The 14,077-nt window shown below is 40.8% G+C and overlaps 1 protein-coding gene across 2 annotated transcripts in view; it reads left to right on the top strand.

The window, feature by feature from the left end:
* Positions 1 to 14,077, top strand: part of STX7 (syntaxin 7) — a 32,618-nt gene continuing 18,541 nt past the window's right edge. The window contains exons 1-3 of one of the 2 annotated variants that reach the window (XM_080342816.1): positions 60 to 94; positions 1,142 to 1,238; positions 7,431 to 7,584. In XM_080342816.1, coding sequence (XP_080198942.1) covers positions 7,503 to 7,584 — 82 coding nt within the window. In that variant the 5' untranslated portion in view covers positions 60 to 94; positions 1,142 to 1,238; positions 7,431 to 7,502. Of the gene's footprint in view, positions 95 to 1,141; positions 1,239 to 7,430; positions 7,585 to 14,077 lie in introns of both variants that reach the window. The other variant, XM_080342815.1, reaches the window with a different exon arrangement.

Here is a 14,077-nt window from a genome sequence, read left to right as displayed (position 1 = left end):
CGGCGGGACGGGGCGGGGACGGGGCCCGTCTGCCCCTCCCCGCCCTGCCGCTGTCGCCAGCCGCGCCCAGTGGGAGCAGGTTCGCCGGGGCCGGGTAAGGGCAGGGGGAGCTCCGCTGGGGTGTTTGCTGCCCGGGGTCGCCGTCCGCCCGGAGGAAGGGTCGGGCAGGGGGGTCTCCGGCCAGCTGGGACGGGGCTGCCAGGCGCGGAGAGCCTGTCAGCGCCGCTGGGAGGGGCCGCAGCGCCCCGCGGGCCGTCGCTGGGGTCGGGGCCGCCCCCCGGCTCGGAGCTGCCACCCGGCCTGGGGTGAGCGGGGCGGCTGGGTGGCGGGGGGGGCGGGGTGTGACCGGCCCGTGGCGGGGGAAGGGTCGGATAGGGACGGCGGGGCGGGCGCGGTTTTGGAGCTCGGTCGGTTGTGTCACCACCACCCCCTTTTCCGCGCACCCCTCCCCGTGACATCCCCGTGGTATCACGGCTCCGGGCTTGACGCTGACCGTGGTGCTCCAGGGAGAGACTCGGGGCCTACAGCTGGTGTTTTGCAGCAGCTTGTGTCGAATCGTAGGGTAGGATGGTCCCTTTGCTGCATTGAAACGCTCTCCCCGCTGTTCCACATCGGAGGTGAGCAAAGCATGTCAGCAGGAGAAAGGGGGTTTATAAAAATCACCTACGTAAACAGCGAGCCCGGGCCTGACGCGCCAGGCTCCTGGCCAGACCTTATCGCTGCTTTCTTGGTGAGCCGCTCGCTGCTGCAGCAGCAATGGGCACTTCTTGAAACTGTAGAAGGAAGTGGAAGGTTTCACTCCTCTTTGCATGAAATGCAAGGCACGGCATCTCAATTGAAGCTCAGTGATAAAATCCCGGGATGTTTATTGCCAGGAGTGATGTGCTCATGCGCTGCAACCCTCTCCACTGATGAACAAGGTGTGGAAAGGCAGAGCGCCGTGCCAGCAGGGCAAGCAGAGCCCTCCTGACTGGTTGTTGTCCAGGTCTGTGCTTTGCTGGCAGTGCAGCCCTTCTGCTTGGAGCTTGGGGTTTTGTGCAAGTGCTGTTAATAGAAAATAAGGAAAAGAGTCTTCTTCATGAAGACAACTCACGTAGTCTTAGATCAGAATATTAAGTAACACTCATTTGGTGGCTTACAGTGAAGTTAAACTCTTTTTGGAGGGGAGGAGGAGGCCATGAGCTGCATATAGTCATTAGCATCCTGGAAGACCTCGGAGAGACTCAGCATCCAGAGCAGTAAGATTTTGTGTAAAGATAACTTCTCCTTTGGTGTAATTGATCTGAGCATTTGGTTCAAAGTAAACAAGCTCCAATTGAGGAGAACATGTAACATGCTAGACATCATGTGGTTCTGGTTGATCTTCATTTTCCCATGAGATGTTGTTTGTCTGCCAGCAGCACAAGAAACTTGGCACTTTAAAATGGTCATCCCAGGTCCGTTTTTAGCCCTCCTATTCCCTCCCCTCCCCAATAGTTCCAGTACCCAGTGTTCATTTTTCCTATTCCTGCTTCATTGCCAGGCCTGTAAATGCTTTGTGTGCTCCTAGGAAACATAATTCCCTTTCTTAAGGCATTTTCCTGTGAACTACCATGTTGTATTCAGCTTGTGAAAGCTATGTGCTTCCTTCATCTAGTTCATTAGAAATATTGGTGTGGATGAATTGGGCAGTGATAAGCATATTCTTTTTTTAGCCATATATGCTGAGAATTGGTGATGCATTAGGCCTAGTAGTATTTCATGCTTCCATAATTGAATTTTCCTCGCTGTGTTGTTCTAAATGGCACTGTTTCTAGGGAAAATGACTAAAAAATGACTAAAACAGTGACCAGTGGCACAAGGTATTTTTTTCTCTTTCTAAAAAAAAAATAATAATAAAAAAAATACTGCTTGCCCTTACACCCTGTGAACTTGGTTATGGTGTGTTTCCACATGACTAATGTGGCAAAACTGAAGGAATTGGGCAGAGTAATTCTAGAAAATTACTTTTTGACAACTTTTATGTTAGTGTTGCTGCACTGGAGCAAAGAAAGTTTTAAATAAACTTTGCTTTTCCATACTCTATATGGAATTAAGTTTGACTTCTACTTGAAACCAGATGATAAAAGAAAATCTGGAAACTCTTTTTCTTTCAAGAAGGTAGGAAGGAATTAATTTTACTGCTATTTTGTTTGCGTGTTTTTTATGCTTCATAGTTGGTTTTGTATAATGGGAGCCCCCAGCCTGTCTTTGCAGATGAGGATTCCAGCACATTAGGAGCTTCAAATGTACGAAGTGAAAAATATGATCTCTGTCTCTGAATATTTTAGCCTAAGGAGCAAAAATAGATAAAACTGGAAAAAACTTAACCTTCCTCACCCCCCCTAGAGGAAACAGTGACAGCTTTAATGCTCACCTGTATATTACTAAGTTGGTTGTTATGAGTCTGATATGAGAATCCCTCAGATTCTATAGGAGGTTGTACTTATCTTATAGTGTGCAGTCTGCCCTTTATTCCAAGAGCTTTTTTGTTTGTTTGTTTGTTTGTTTTTGTTTTTGTTTTGCTTTAAAGATTGATTTTGCCCACTGCCGGTCTACTGCTGAAGTCAGCAGCAGATGCTGTCTGAAGATGGTATTGTGTTTTCAGTTGCCTTAGGTAGTTGCCAGAGTCACTCTGTAGATGCACCTTATCTTAGTATTTGGGTGGTAAAACCTACTGAGGTGAAATATATTGAGCAATGTCATATTGCTGAAATCTTAGTAATCATGGCTGTGTACCATGATACAAATTTTCTGCAGCTAAGATTGTGACTGGATATATATTTTTTTTGCCTATGTTTTCACCCTTCCTGAAGGATTTTGCACCTTTTTTTGGCAGTAGTTTACAAAGGAAGTCAAATTTAGGAGGTGTTTGGGAGAAGCTTTGTTTCTCTGATCTTAATTTAGAAAAAAAAAAAAAAATGACATACATGAAAGCTCCATGACTTGTCTCTGGATATTTAAAGGCAAAAAATCCTAATTCAAATCAGATTTAAATTTTCAAGCATTTCTATGGAATGCAGCATGTACATTTTGCTTTCTGAAAGTTAAGGATCCATGTAAACATTTCTAGGTCCTGATGCTCAAACACTGCTTAAACAGTAAAATTATCAGTTAAGGGTTCTTATCCTAATGCATATGGGCTAGATTTATAGTAGAAGGAAAACTCTTACAACATCTAAATGAGAAAGTACAAAATAGATTAGGTGCTTATTAACTGTAGCTGACTGGAACCTGCAAGATACTTAGGTGACCACTGCTGGGGTCTAACATGTGCTGTGCTTGTTATGTCTCATTGTTTTGTACTCATGGAGCTTTCAAGAATGGCACTGGGGAGCTGCTCAGTTGTGGAGTTCCCACTTCTTATCTCTGCATTCAGCAGTGATCAGACTGGTAAAAGCCAAGGGAAAACTAGTTTTTTTCCATGCCTGACAAACACCTTTCTAGAAAACAAGCTGATACTAAAGTTCATGTTTTGCTTGGGTATGAAGGGACAGTGTGACACAGGAGACAGTTAATGCAAAAACTAGGAAAAATATGTAGCAATCGTTTGAATTCTTTAAACTTCACGTATGTACAGAGAGATCTTGCTTCAACAAGCGTTGATGAAGTGTTCTGATTCTTTATTTCGTTTGTGCCAGTAGGCTTGCTTTTCTGGACTTTTTTCAGTAGCTTGACAAGCTGAGTTGCCACTAAGTGTGCGACCATTCAGAGACAGAGACGCTGAGGGGAAGATAAAGGTACAATCAAAAAGCCCACAGCCGACTGAGCCTTTTAGAGGAACTGGAGACAACCACAGATGCAGCTCTGTTCCAGTTTGAATGCAAAGTGTACTTCTCTCAACTGCAGCTGATTATTAACTTTCCCATTTTGAAACTTATGCAGGCAGTAATACCAAAATACATCATGACAGAGTCGTTAAATGCTGTGGAAGTGAAAAGGGGGAATTTTCTATGGAAATTCAGTCTTAATGAGTGCTCCTATCACCTTGATATGAACAGAAATGCTTGGTGCACACATCTGTTTCTTTTTCTTGGTGGTTGAAACCTTGACCTTGTCAAAGCCATTAGCAAAACTCCCGTTGGCTTCCCAAGGGCTCAGCTATCTGTGTTTCCAGAGGAGTTTGAGTAACTCACTGCTAACAAATGAAAGGTGTGTGAATGGAAGTGGGGTGTTGGTTTGGCTCAGACATCCGTGTTGCTGTGAGAACTAGAATGAGGAAGAAGTTCATGCTTCCCATTGAAAAATAGTAGCAAACAAAAACAAAATTTTCCTTCTCTTTGGGCTGTTCAGTTTGTTTTTTCTTGACTTGCGTAGTTTGTCATGAAGATTAGGAAGGGATGAGAGCTGATGGCCAACTCCTTACCTCTCTGTGTTAGCCAGACCAGTAACTTACCCTGTCACCAACCTGTTTTATCAACATGCTCAGGAACGGCATTACTGGTGGAAGAATTTGTATAGACTAAAACTGCTGTGATTTTACGCTGCTATTCTACAAATTTGTGGTAAATCTCAATTTATTTATATATGTCAATACAACGAATTGTATCAACAAATAGAGATGTACATGTGCAGATGAAAAGCTAAACTCTATCCTGTGAGTTTTGCAATCCATGATCTGAACGTCCTCTCATAATGTGTTGTGTTTGGCTGCCCAACTCTGTAGCTAGAAAGTTGAAAAGCTCAAGGTCTTATGCATTGTACAATATGTACATTTCTCAGTATAGAGCAGAGTAACTTGTTCAAAGATACGGTTAGCTGTAGAAATTTTCAAGACAAAAAAAGGAAGTCAATCACTGCTTTTGTCAAAACTTGGATGAAATATTCTGTGTCTGTCTCTTGATTGTAATGCTGTTGCTGAGAACAGAGTTACGGGCAGCTGTCTAGTGAATACAAATATGAACAGAGAACAATCATGAAGGACAATTTCTGTTAGTTCTGTAGCCTTCTTATACAAGGTAATTTGGTCTCTTGCTGTCTCTTCTCCCAAGTAGCTGCATTTTAATGTTTAACTTTTAATGGTAAATATAATACGTAACTAAAAAGTATTTTTAGCTAGTGCTAGTGTTGTAGTTAGCATGCTAGTAAGGTGTCTAGAAATAGTCTTAACCTTTAAAAGTTACAAACAATATTAACAGTACTGAGAAATCTTATTTTTCAAAGTAACTTCTTTTAGGTGGTTTCTTTGGATTTTATGCCTATGTTTATATTTTCCACTGGATTAATAGAACCTCCTTACTTAGCCCATACACCAAGGCGTAGAGACATTTATTCACTATGAAGTCGGCATGGGTTTGGTCTTACAATACAAACTCAATGCAATATTGCCTAGGGTTTCCAAAAAGATCAAGGGTTGTTATGCTAGCCTTGGACCAGATAAGTGGGACTTAGGCTGTCTGGCTGACTGACTTCAAACTTCAGTCTGTCACTCAAAATAACTTGAATCTGCATGTGGTACAGATGACAGGAAACAACACTGCAGAGAGCCAGCACGGCTCATGGCAATGGTGCTGCAGGTAGGTAGAAGAGTGCAAATAGACTCCCTGCCACCTCATCTGCAGTCAGGTAGTTCATTACTAGGGGACACTTCAGAACCTGAAGACTCCAAGCAGGGTTTGAGATGCTGGTGCCACAGCCATTTCAAAATCTTCCTTGTAGCAGCAGCTTGCTCATCTGGCACAGCTAAGGTAACCCCACTGAAGGTCTACTGAGATGTGTCTGACTAGTGCAATGGCTTGGCAGCTCCACTAGAAATCATTTCATATCACAGAGATAAGAAAACAATCATGTTTTAAAACAACCGGGGTGTAACTGCACTGTATTAATACAGGCATTTCTGAAGGTGAAAGAAAAGAACATTTGGCAACAAGGACTGTTAATTTTTTTTTTTTTTTTTTTATAATGTTCATAAGGGCTTGAATTTGCAAACGGTAGCACAGTTGGTGTCACACTTGACAAATCAGTTGGCCTTTTTCATTTCCTCTTTTCCTCTTTAAACATTTAAATGTGCTTTCTTTCTCTCCCTGAAACTGAGTTTTAGCAGTGTCTGTTAACCAGAAGCTGACAGGCCAAGAGAACAGGACATTGCTTGAAAGGCACGTGGCTGGAGTTGAACAGTGGAAGTGCAGGGAACTGGTGAGGTGAAAGTGTTGAACCCACGAAGATGATGTGCAGGAGAGCAGGAAGGATACAGTTAAGACTAAGCACAGCTTTGATGAAACTGTGGGATTGCGTTGAATGCATGGGTGCTTGATTAGTCTGCATTCTCACTGCAGAACAAATAAATTGCCAGTTTGATTTGCACATGTATCCTAAGCTGTGTCCTGTTAATTTACTTGTAGAGCAGGAGTGTTCAAACTCATTTTCACCAGGGGCCGCATCAGCCTCATGGTTGCCTTCAAAGGGCCGAATGTAATTTTAGGACTGTATAAACATGACTACTCCTACATTTATGAAGTCCTAAAATTACATATGGCCCCTGGTGAAAATGAGTTTGACACCCTTGATTTAGAGTATCTTTGAGTTAGTGCTGAAATTTGGTCTTCATGGATGGAAAGCAGGCTATGACATCTCTAGTAGTTACATGCTGCATGATCATATATGTGTGCTTTTAGGGCAAGCTTATCTGTAAGTATTTGCGTTGTCAGATTTTGACCTTTTTAGATAACATATGATAGTTCTGGGTGAAAAAAACACCCCCCAAAATGCATTTGTTTACCCAAGTTGTTGAAAAATTAGTTCAGATTGAAAAACTCAGCAGCTGAAACAGGATAAAGTGGCAATTCATAGAACTGGATTACTACTAAAACTGAAGTTGGTACAAATGATTGGTGTTCAGAGAGAATTAGGCGCTTTCTTCATCTTGATACCTTGTGCGATATCTGCTGGGATTTTTTCCAGGGGTTTATGTATGCTACGTTGTGTCTGTGGGATGGGTGATACGTGGTATGGAAATATCCATAATTCGTTTGGGACATAAATCATCAGATGATTTGACATTGACAGATTAAACATGTAGTATTTTTCTGGAATGGCAACAAATGAAAATGCATACTTTTTCTTTGCTTACAGTGGGGAAAATGTATAAGAATTTTGACAAAGGATGTAGTTTCAGTGTTGTAGCTGCTGTTAAACAATTGCAGATAATAAGCCATGTGTATTACCAAGAATCTTAATAGTAAGAGTTATTGTAGGAAATTTAAAAAGGATTTCATAATCTATTCAACACTTCTTTAAGAAAGCTTTCCATTAAATGCCGTCTTTGAAGTACTATTTTTTTTTTTTGGAGAGGGTAAACGTTTGCTTATGGAGTTTTCTTTAATCTTTTCCTGTGTGTTCTTCTTTAAGATGATGAAGATCATTGTAAATCAATGACCAAGACATAACTCTGTTTTCTGGGGGGGGGGGATTAGTTGTCTTTACTAGGTGGAGACTGTCTGACTTGTTCCTATCGTGGATGATCTTGACAACAAATCTGCTCAGCCATGTCGTACGGTGCAGGTTTTGGGGATCCTAATCAACTAGCCCAACGCATAACTTCTAACATCCAGAAGATCACACAATGCTGTAAGTTGCATTTATGCATGTTTTATATAAAACTTTAATAATTGTCGTGCCCCCTGTTTGAGGTGAGGTTTTCAGAGTCGTTCATGGGAATTCACTCTTTGACTTCACCTGCTCATTTGACAGGTTTGTGGCACCTCACACAGCAGGTCCAGTCCTTCGTATGTATGGCGGTGATCTATCCTGGGAAAGTATAGTTTCACTCTGTACTCACCAAATGAATAAATTATTAGTAAGGTGTCTGCTGGTAATAAGGCATTTTTGTCCTGGCTCTTTATGTGGCACCTTAAAATGATAGGCTGAGATGTTTGCTAAGCAAGGATTGCATTAAATATTTGCTGGAGCTGGAATTATTTAGCAGGGATGAAGTTTTGGCCTTGCAACTTGCCCTTGGAAGTACATATTTGATATATAAATAAGATTGTGCAAGTTTCAATATACCTATGCTTAGATTCATGCCAATTGACTGGGATGTTCAAGTTAAAGGTAAGTTAGGCTGCTGGAGTTTTCAGTCCTTTTCCCCCATTTTCCATTATGTTTTTAATATGTGTGTATATATAGAGCAAATACAACTTGATCTCACAAATTACACAAAGTATAGTGTTCATCAGAGGGGAGATAGCTGTGGACAGCATATTACTGGATTTTGGCATGCATGTTTTTAATGTTGTGTAGCACATACTGTGCATGTAGAAATTGGTATTTTATTAGTATTAAAACTTCAAATTAATTCTGATCAGTTCAGTATTTGAGTTTTTATTAAAACTCTAATCTCTGTTTTGCCAGACAAGTTTTAGACATTCGTATTTGTAGCACAGATGAATGACACTGATTGGGCTTTTGCCTAGTTTTTCAGCTACATTTTGCATTTTCTTCCCCAAATAATTTATTTATATCTCAACAGACAGGAAGAAAAAAATCTTAATTTTACATTATTGGGAAGCTTCTGTACAGCAGGGTAGTATTTCCTCAACCTAAAATTAACAAACTGGCTCTGTAAAAGCCCTTTTGCTCAGTGAATTCAATCGGTCTTGTGACTTCCAACTCTGCCTTCCAGAGACACCTGTCAACCTGTGACAGACACTGAGACTCCAACATGCACAAAAGAAGTCTTGGTTGTCAGGTGAAAATGTAAAGTGAAATCAATGGTTGCAAGTGGACCACTGTGAATACTGAACATAATTAACTATCTTGTGCTAGACTCAGCAAGTCCTTAGTCTCAGCCTGCCTCTTCCATCTACTCTCTTGCTTCTGCTCTATGTCCCTTCCTCTCGTGACAAATGAGGCGTACTAAAAGCAAACTGCCCAGGCTTAGATAGGAGACATGGCACATCTGCTCTCCTTCCCATTTTGAAATTTACAGGGCTGAAGTCTGAGCAACAAGTGGGTGCTTCTGACATCCCAAGACCCAAGTCTCAATCTTTCTTAGCCCTACTACTACATGGCTTCAGAAACAGGAGCTTTGCCCTCAAAAGCTCCAGCCAGGCACTTCTCTAGGACTGGTAGGTGCACAGCTGGATTCTATCCCTCGCTTTTCTGTAGATCTGACTGAACTGTGACCACTCAGTTGCTATTGTAGTCCATTCTCCTCTGGCAGATGTTATGAGGATCTGGATCCTATGGGCATGCTGAACATGTTTCCTGGACTGAGCTCTCTAAGGGCTTATGTACACTTCTCCAACTGTTTTGTTACCAGGTGTAGTACCTGTCCAGCTGTTTAACTTTATGTGTGAAGGTGTGAGCTGCAGGAACTTCCACACCAAATGGGCAGAAACCTGCAAACCTAAGGACCTAGAGCTAGTCAGCTGCTGAGCAGGTCTCTCTGAGACTGCAACTTGTGATCTTGGTTAGGGAGGGAGGGAGAGAGAAACAGGAGTCTTGACCCCAAATCCGTGTTTTTCCTTCTAAACAGTTGACTTGATTTTGCACTTCTGTCCAGAAATGCTTTGCATTTGTGAGATGTGTCAACACATTTGAAATCTTTTTGATTAACCTGGAGTTGTGTAGATACTTTGGTTTTCTGGGTGAGATTAATAGAGTAAGACAGTTTTGTTTCCAATTATGAAAGTCTATATCTTCTCTGGAATCTGGTCCAGAATAACTGTGATTCTCATTCCACGCCTTTCTTATACCTACTTATAAAATCTAGATGACACACTTTCTATTGGACTTTTGAAATACGAATTTAAAGATGGTTGAGATTTGTCCTTGACTTTCTGAATATGAAGAACAGGTATATAGAGAGCATAGTATAAGGAACTATGCAGGTTGTAGAGCTCAAACCTTTCTGGATTTTGCAGATGGAGAACCTACTATCAAGGTGTTCTTATCAGTGTTTACTAAAGGAGTAGTAGTTCCAGAACTGGGTTTCATAGGTTGCACTCTCACTTCTGTGGCAGCTTAATGGCAGCTGCTATTGACTTGAGAGAAATTCTTTCAATATTACCTTGAAGTATTTCCTGTTGGTCAGTCATTTACAGCAACTGGATAGACAAGGAATGAGTGTGATGCACAGAAACAAGATGAGCTAGCAAAAAATATTTACTTGTGACAAAACAAGTCCTGCCTGCTTACAAATCTGTATTCCTACTGGGCACGTTGATTCACAATACTAGAGATACACCTAGCATGATGAGAGCACTGAGTCCATGTTGTATTTTTTTCCTTTATTTTTCCTTCTCCTCTTCTAGAAAAACAGATAGCAAATTGTACAAGAGGAAGTCTGATCTTTCAACAAATGGGAAAGTGAAAGTAGAATCAGTAAAAGAAACAAACAGCCGGATTTAAAAGCTTTAAAATATGTTAATTTCAGACTTCTTACGACTGTGAAGATGAGGGGGAGCAGTCCTTTGAAATCTGACAGTTTTCTGCATTTTAAATAACTGATTATCTGTGCGTAGCAAAAAGAGGAAAAGCATTTTGTTTAAAGATGTTCCCAAGGGAGAGCAAAATGGGAGTTGAATTCATCTACAGGGACAACTCCAGTTACAGGAGTAGGAAGGGTATGGTTAGAGGAGTGGTGGCCTCTTCTACTCAGCTGGAAAGATTTGACTCGTGTCTCTGACAGGAACTGTGCAAGAAGAAGTAACCAGCTGTGTTTTTTCTTCCCCCCACATACTTCTTCTCAAGTCTCTCTCCCATGTGTGGGTCATTGAGGAAGCAGATTTGTACGCCTTTGTTTTCCTTTGCTCCTAATGTTTTCTTTGTAGCTACCAAATATATCATGCAGTGCAATCCAAGAAGAGAAGCAGGAATGATACAAGTAAGATATAAACTATAGTGTTGCCACTGGCATCTTAAACCAGGCTTCAGGAGCTGCCTTGTGCTTGGGAACACACAACAAAGCCTGGCATTGGTAAAATAAAATATCTTTGAGTTTTAGAGATCTTCAAGTTTGCAGACTGTAAGAACCTACACTGACTGAAGTGGGGCATTCATATTCCCTCCCTACTTCTCCTTTCCTAGCTTCTCCAGGTTAGAAAGGTCATGGCAGAATTTTGTGCAGTGGTAGTTGCAAAGTCAGTAAGAATGGCATAATCTACCCTTGCTCAGTATTGGCAAGGTCAGTGATATTTTGACTTGTTCATGCACACTGAAATTCAGCGCAGCTGGAGAAACACATGCTCTGCATGCTGCAAGATAATAAAATTAAAATAAAGTTCAGTAGCTGCAATACACATATGGCTAGAGGGAGTCTGCCTGGCTTTGAGAGATTCTTTCTCATAAGGGCTCTTGCTTTCTTTTCTGTTCATTTGGGTAGCACAAGCATCAATTCATAGAGAGCACATTCCCAGAAGGTCAGCTTCAGCCAGCAGAGTTCCCTCTGTCATGTGATACCTCTCTTGTGACAGCAAGTTTATCCAATTCCTGTTGCATCCCAATTTTTCTGTAAACCAGTATTTTCCTTGAATGTTGTTCAAGTGGGAGTTGAATTACATCAATCATATGACTTTCCCTTTCACTTTATGTAGCTGCAGAAAATCATCAAGACAGATTAAACCCTGAAGAATATTAGAGTTCTAATATATGCCTTTTTGTTGTGGTTGAAGCCTGCTAAGTAGCTAAAATGTTCAGCTAAAAGTGGCTGAAACATCCATGAAAAACTATGTTTGCCACTATGTTTGTAGAACCAACAGATTTGCATCATTATTCTTTGGCTGAAGAAGGATGCAGATGAACGAGTTAAAAGTAAATGAAATCACTCAGCTGTGGAAATCAGAGCCTGTAAGAGAACAAGATTATATTCTGTCTATATTTAAAGCGTGGTTTTATACAGGTGTGATTTTAAAGCAAATAAGCTTACAGTAGAGTTTGTTGAGTCTTTCAGTGATGATATTGTCAGAAATTTCCAATTAAGCTACAATTAAGCAGAATTTAAGTTTGTGGGAACATCCTAGTTGGAACAATTTATTATTGTTGTTGTTGTTGTCAGGAAGTTTTCTTGGATATAGGATGAAGTTTCAGTGAAATCTGGGACAGGCTGGTTCTTTAGGGGTTTTAAGCACCACTATCATCTTCCACATTCTATTTAATGGGCTTTTCCAAGGCTGAGGAATTGAATGTGAATCTGCTATATCCAATTTATAACCTGAATATGAAGGATAATAGGAGGAGGAATTCAAATATTTGGTTTTTTTCTAAATGCCTGTCTTTCTGTAAGGAGGAGAAGTCATAAAGCCCATGGTTCTTTTAGAAATAAACTATTTTTGAAAACTTCAAGCCTGAATTATTTGCATGCTGTTCCTAAAGACTTTTTTCCTGTGTAAAATAACATACATATTTAAGGTACCATGCATTGCAGATTTTTTTTCTGAATTTGAAGAGTTTTGTGAATATTTTTTTGTGTTTTGTCTTGTTGTTAAAAATGTTTTAGTTCCATGGAAAATAACATATGAAACAGTGTCTTATGTAGATGACATTGCACAAGAGGGGCAGGGATTTATTTATGTTAGCAGCAGAATAGAGTGAAAAATGGGTCTCCCATGTACACCCCAGCCAGCTATTTGTGCTAGTATGTGCAGAAAAGGCAGAATTTGTCCTTGTCCTACACTGTTTTGCATTACCTTAGTTAACTAGTCTGGGTAAGGTGGGGTGGAAAGAGCTCTGTAAATGAAGGCATCTTAGTTTAAGAGCGGTTTAAATAACAATTGTAAAAGTACTATGCAATTTGCAAATAGCAAAGTGACCAGTGAAGACATCCACAATTTTGTCTGCAACTGTTGCTGATGGAGCAAGTATGAATGGACTCAGGTAGACAAGAGAACTTTTGCAAAACAGCCTACCTTTGCAGCAGAGAGGAGCACGGATTTGGCCTGGGGCCTCATGTTCCTTCCTATCTCTAGATAGTTACATTTCAGAGCTTGTGTAAGGTACTTTATTACCTATTCCAGGTCAATTCTGTTGGATTTTCCTCCTTGCGGGCAGGAGGGGATTGCATGGCTGTTTGATTAGCCAGAGAGCCCCCTCTGAAATCTCCTGCAGAACTGCTGTGCTGGAGGCTGCCACTCCAGTTAGTGGCAGCCTGGGTCAGTGATTGACGGCAAGTGACCCCCAGAGTAACAGCTACTTGGACTTAATGATGTGTATTTAGTGTGTTCTACACCTGCATCAGAAGGAGCAGGCGCTACTTCAGTCCCACTTCCAGTGTCCTTGGAAGACCACTGTAAATGGTAGTACAATAGCATGAAATAATTACAGGTGCACTGAAAAAAATGAAGGTGAGTCCTGGACTCCAAATATTATTACTGGTGTTCCTGATCATCTGGGGGCATGATTCAATTTAGAAATGCTGAAAGCTATAATAAAATTCAACAGGAAAACGTACAAGGCGTGGTGTTTTCACACTTGTATGTATTTACTGACTCTTTAGTCCTTAGAGCTGTGAGAACAATTTTCACCCTAATTTTATTTTCTTCTTCCCATACATACTTCAGTTACTGTTTGTGTCAATGTATCATCCTGTTTTAGATTAATCAGTATTATACATTGATTTAAGACAGAATAAAGCAAATCACTTAAAACCAAATCACTGACATGTTTAGGTACTTAATTCCAGTTAGGTGAGCTGTTGCATGTGGGGTTGCTTTTTACTAAGTTGGGGTCTTTTGACTGGTGTCCTGGATTTGATTCCACTACTGAACTGTCACACTTGGTTGAAGTAGGAATAGTAAGGTGTACAGCTCAGCAGCGCTGTGATTTATTTAAAATCTCCAGTGAGTATGAACTATACTAGTAGCTTTAAAGAGGTACTTAAACTCACATAGTAAATTCCAATGTGTTGGATTTATTGCAACTACATTAGGTTGCTGTATGTCACAGCTTTTATGAAAGATTGATCCAGGAATGTTTTCTGCAGTATCTGTCCATCTTTAGTCAAGTATTTTCAATCGAAGTGCAGAAGGAAAACACATTGAATTGAATTGAATTTGAATAAATTGAGGAAGCCTGTCATCTCCAGGCAAAAGCAGTTTGAATTGGTGTAAATTTTTCAAATAAT

Source organism: Nesoenas mayeri, assembly GCF_963082525.1.
Source record: "Nesoenas mayeri genome assembly, chromosome: 3".
In the NCBI taxonomy this organism is placed as follows: Eukaryota; Metazoa; Chordata; class Aves; order Columbiformes; family Columbidae; genus Nesoenas; species Nesoenas mayeri.
Note: the sequence above shows the minus strand (reverse complement) of the source record. Positions and strands in the feature narration are given on the sequence as shown.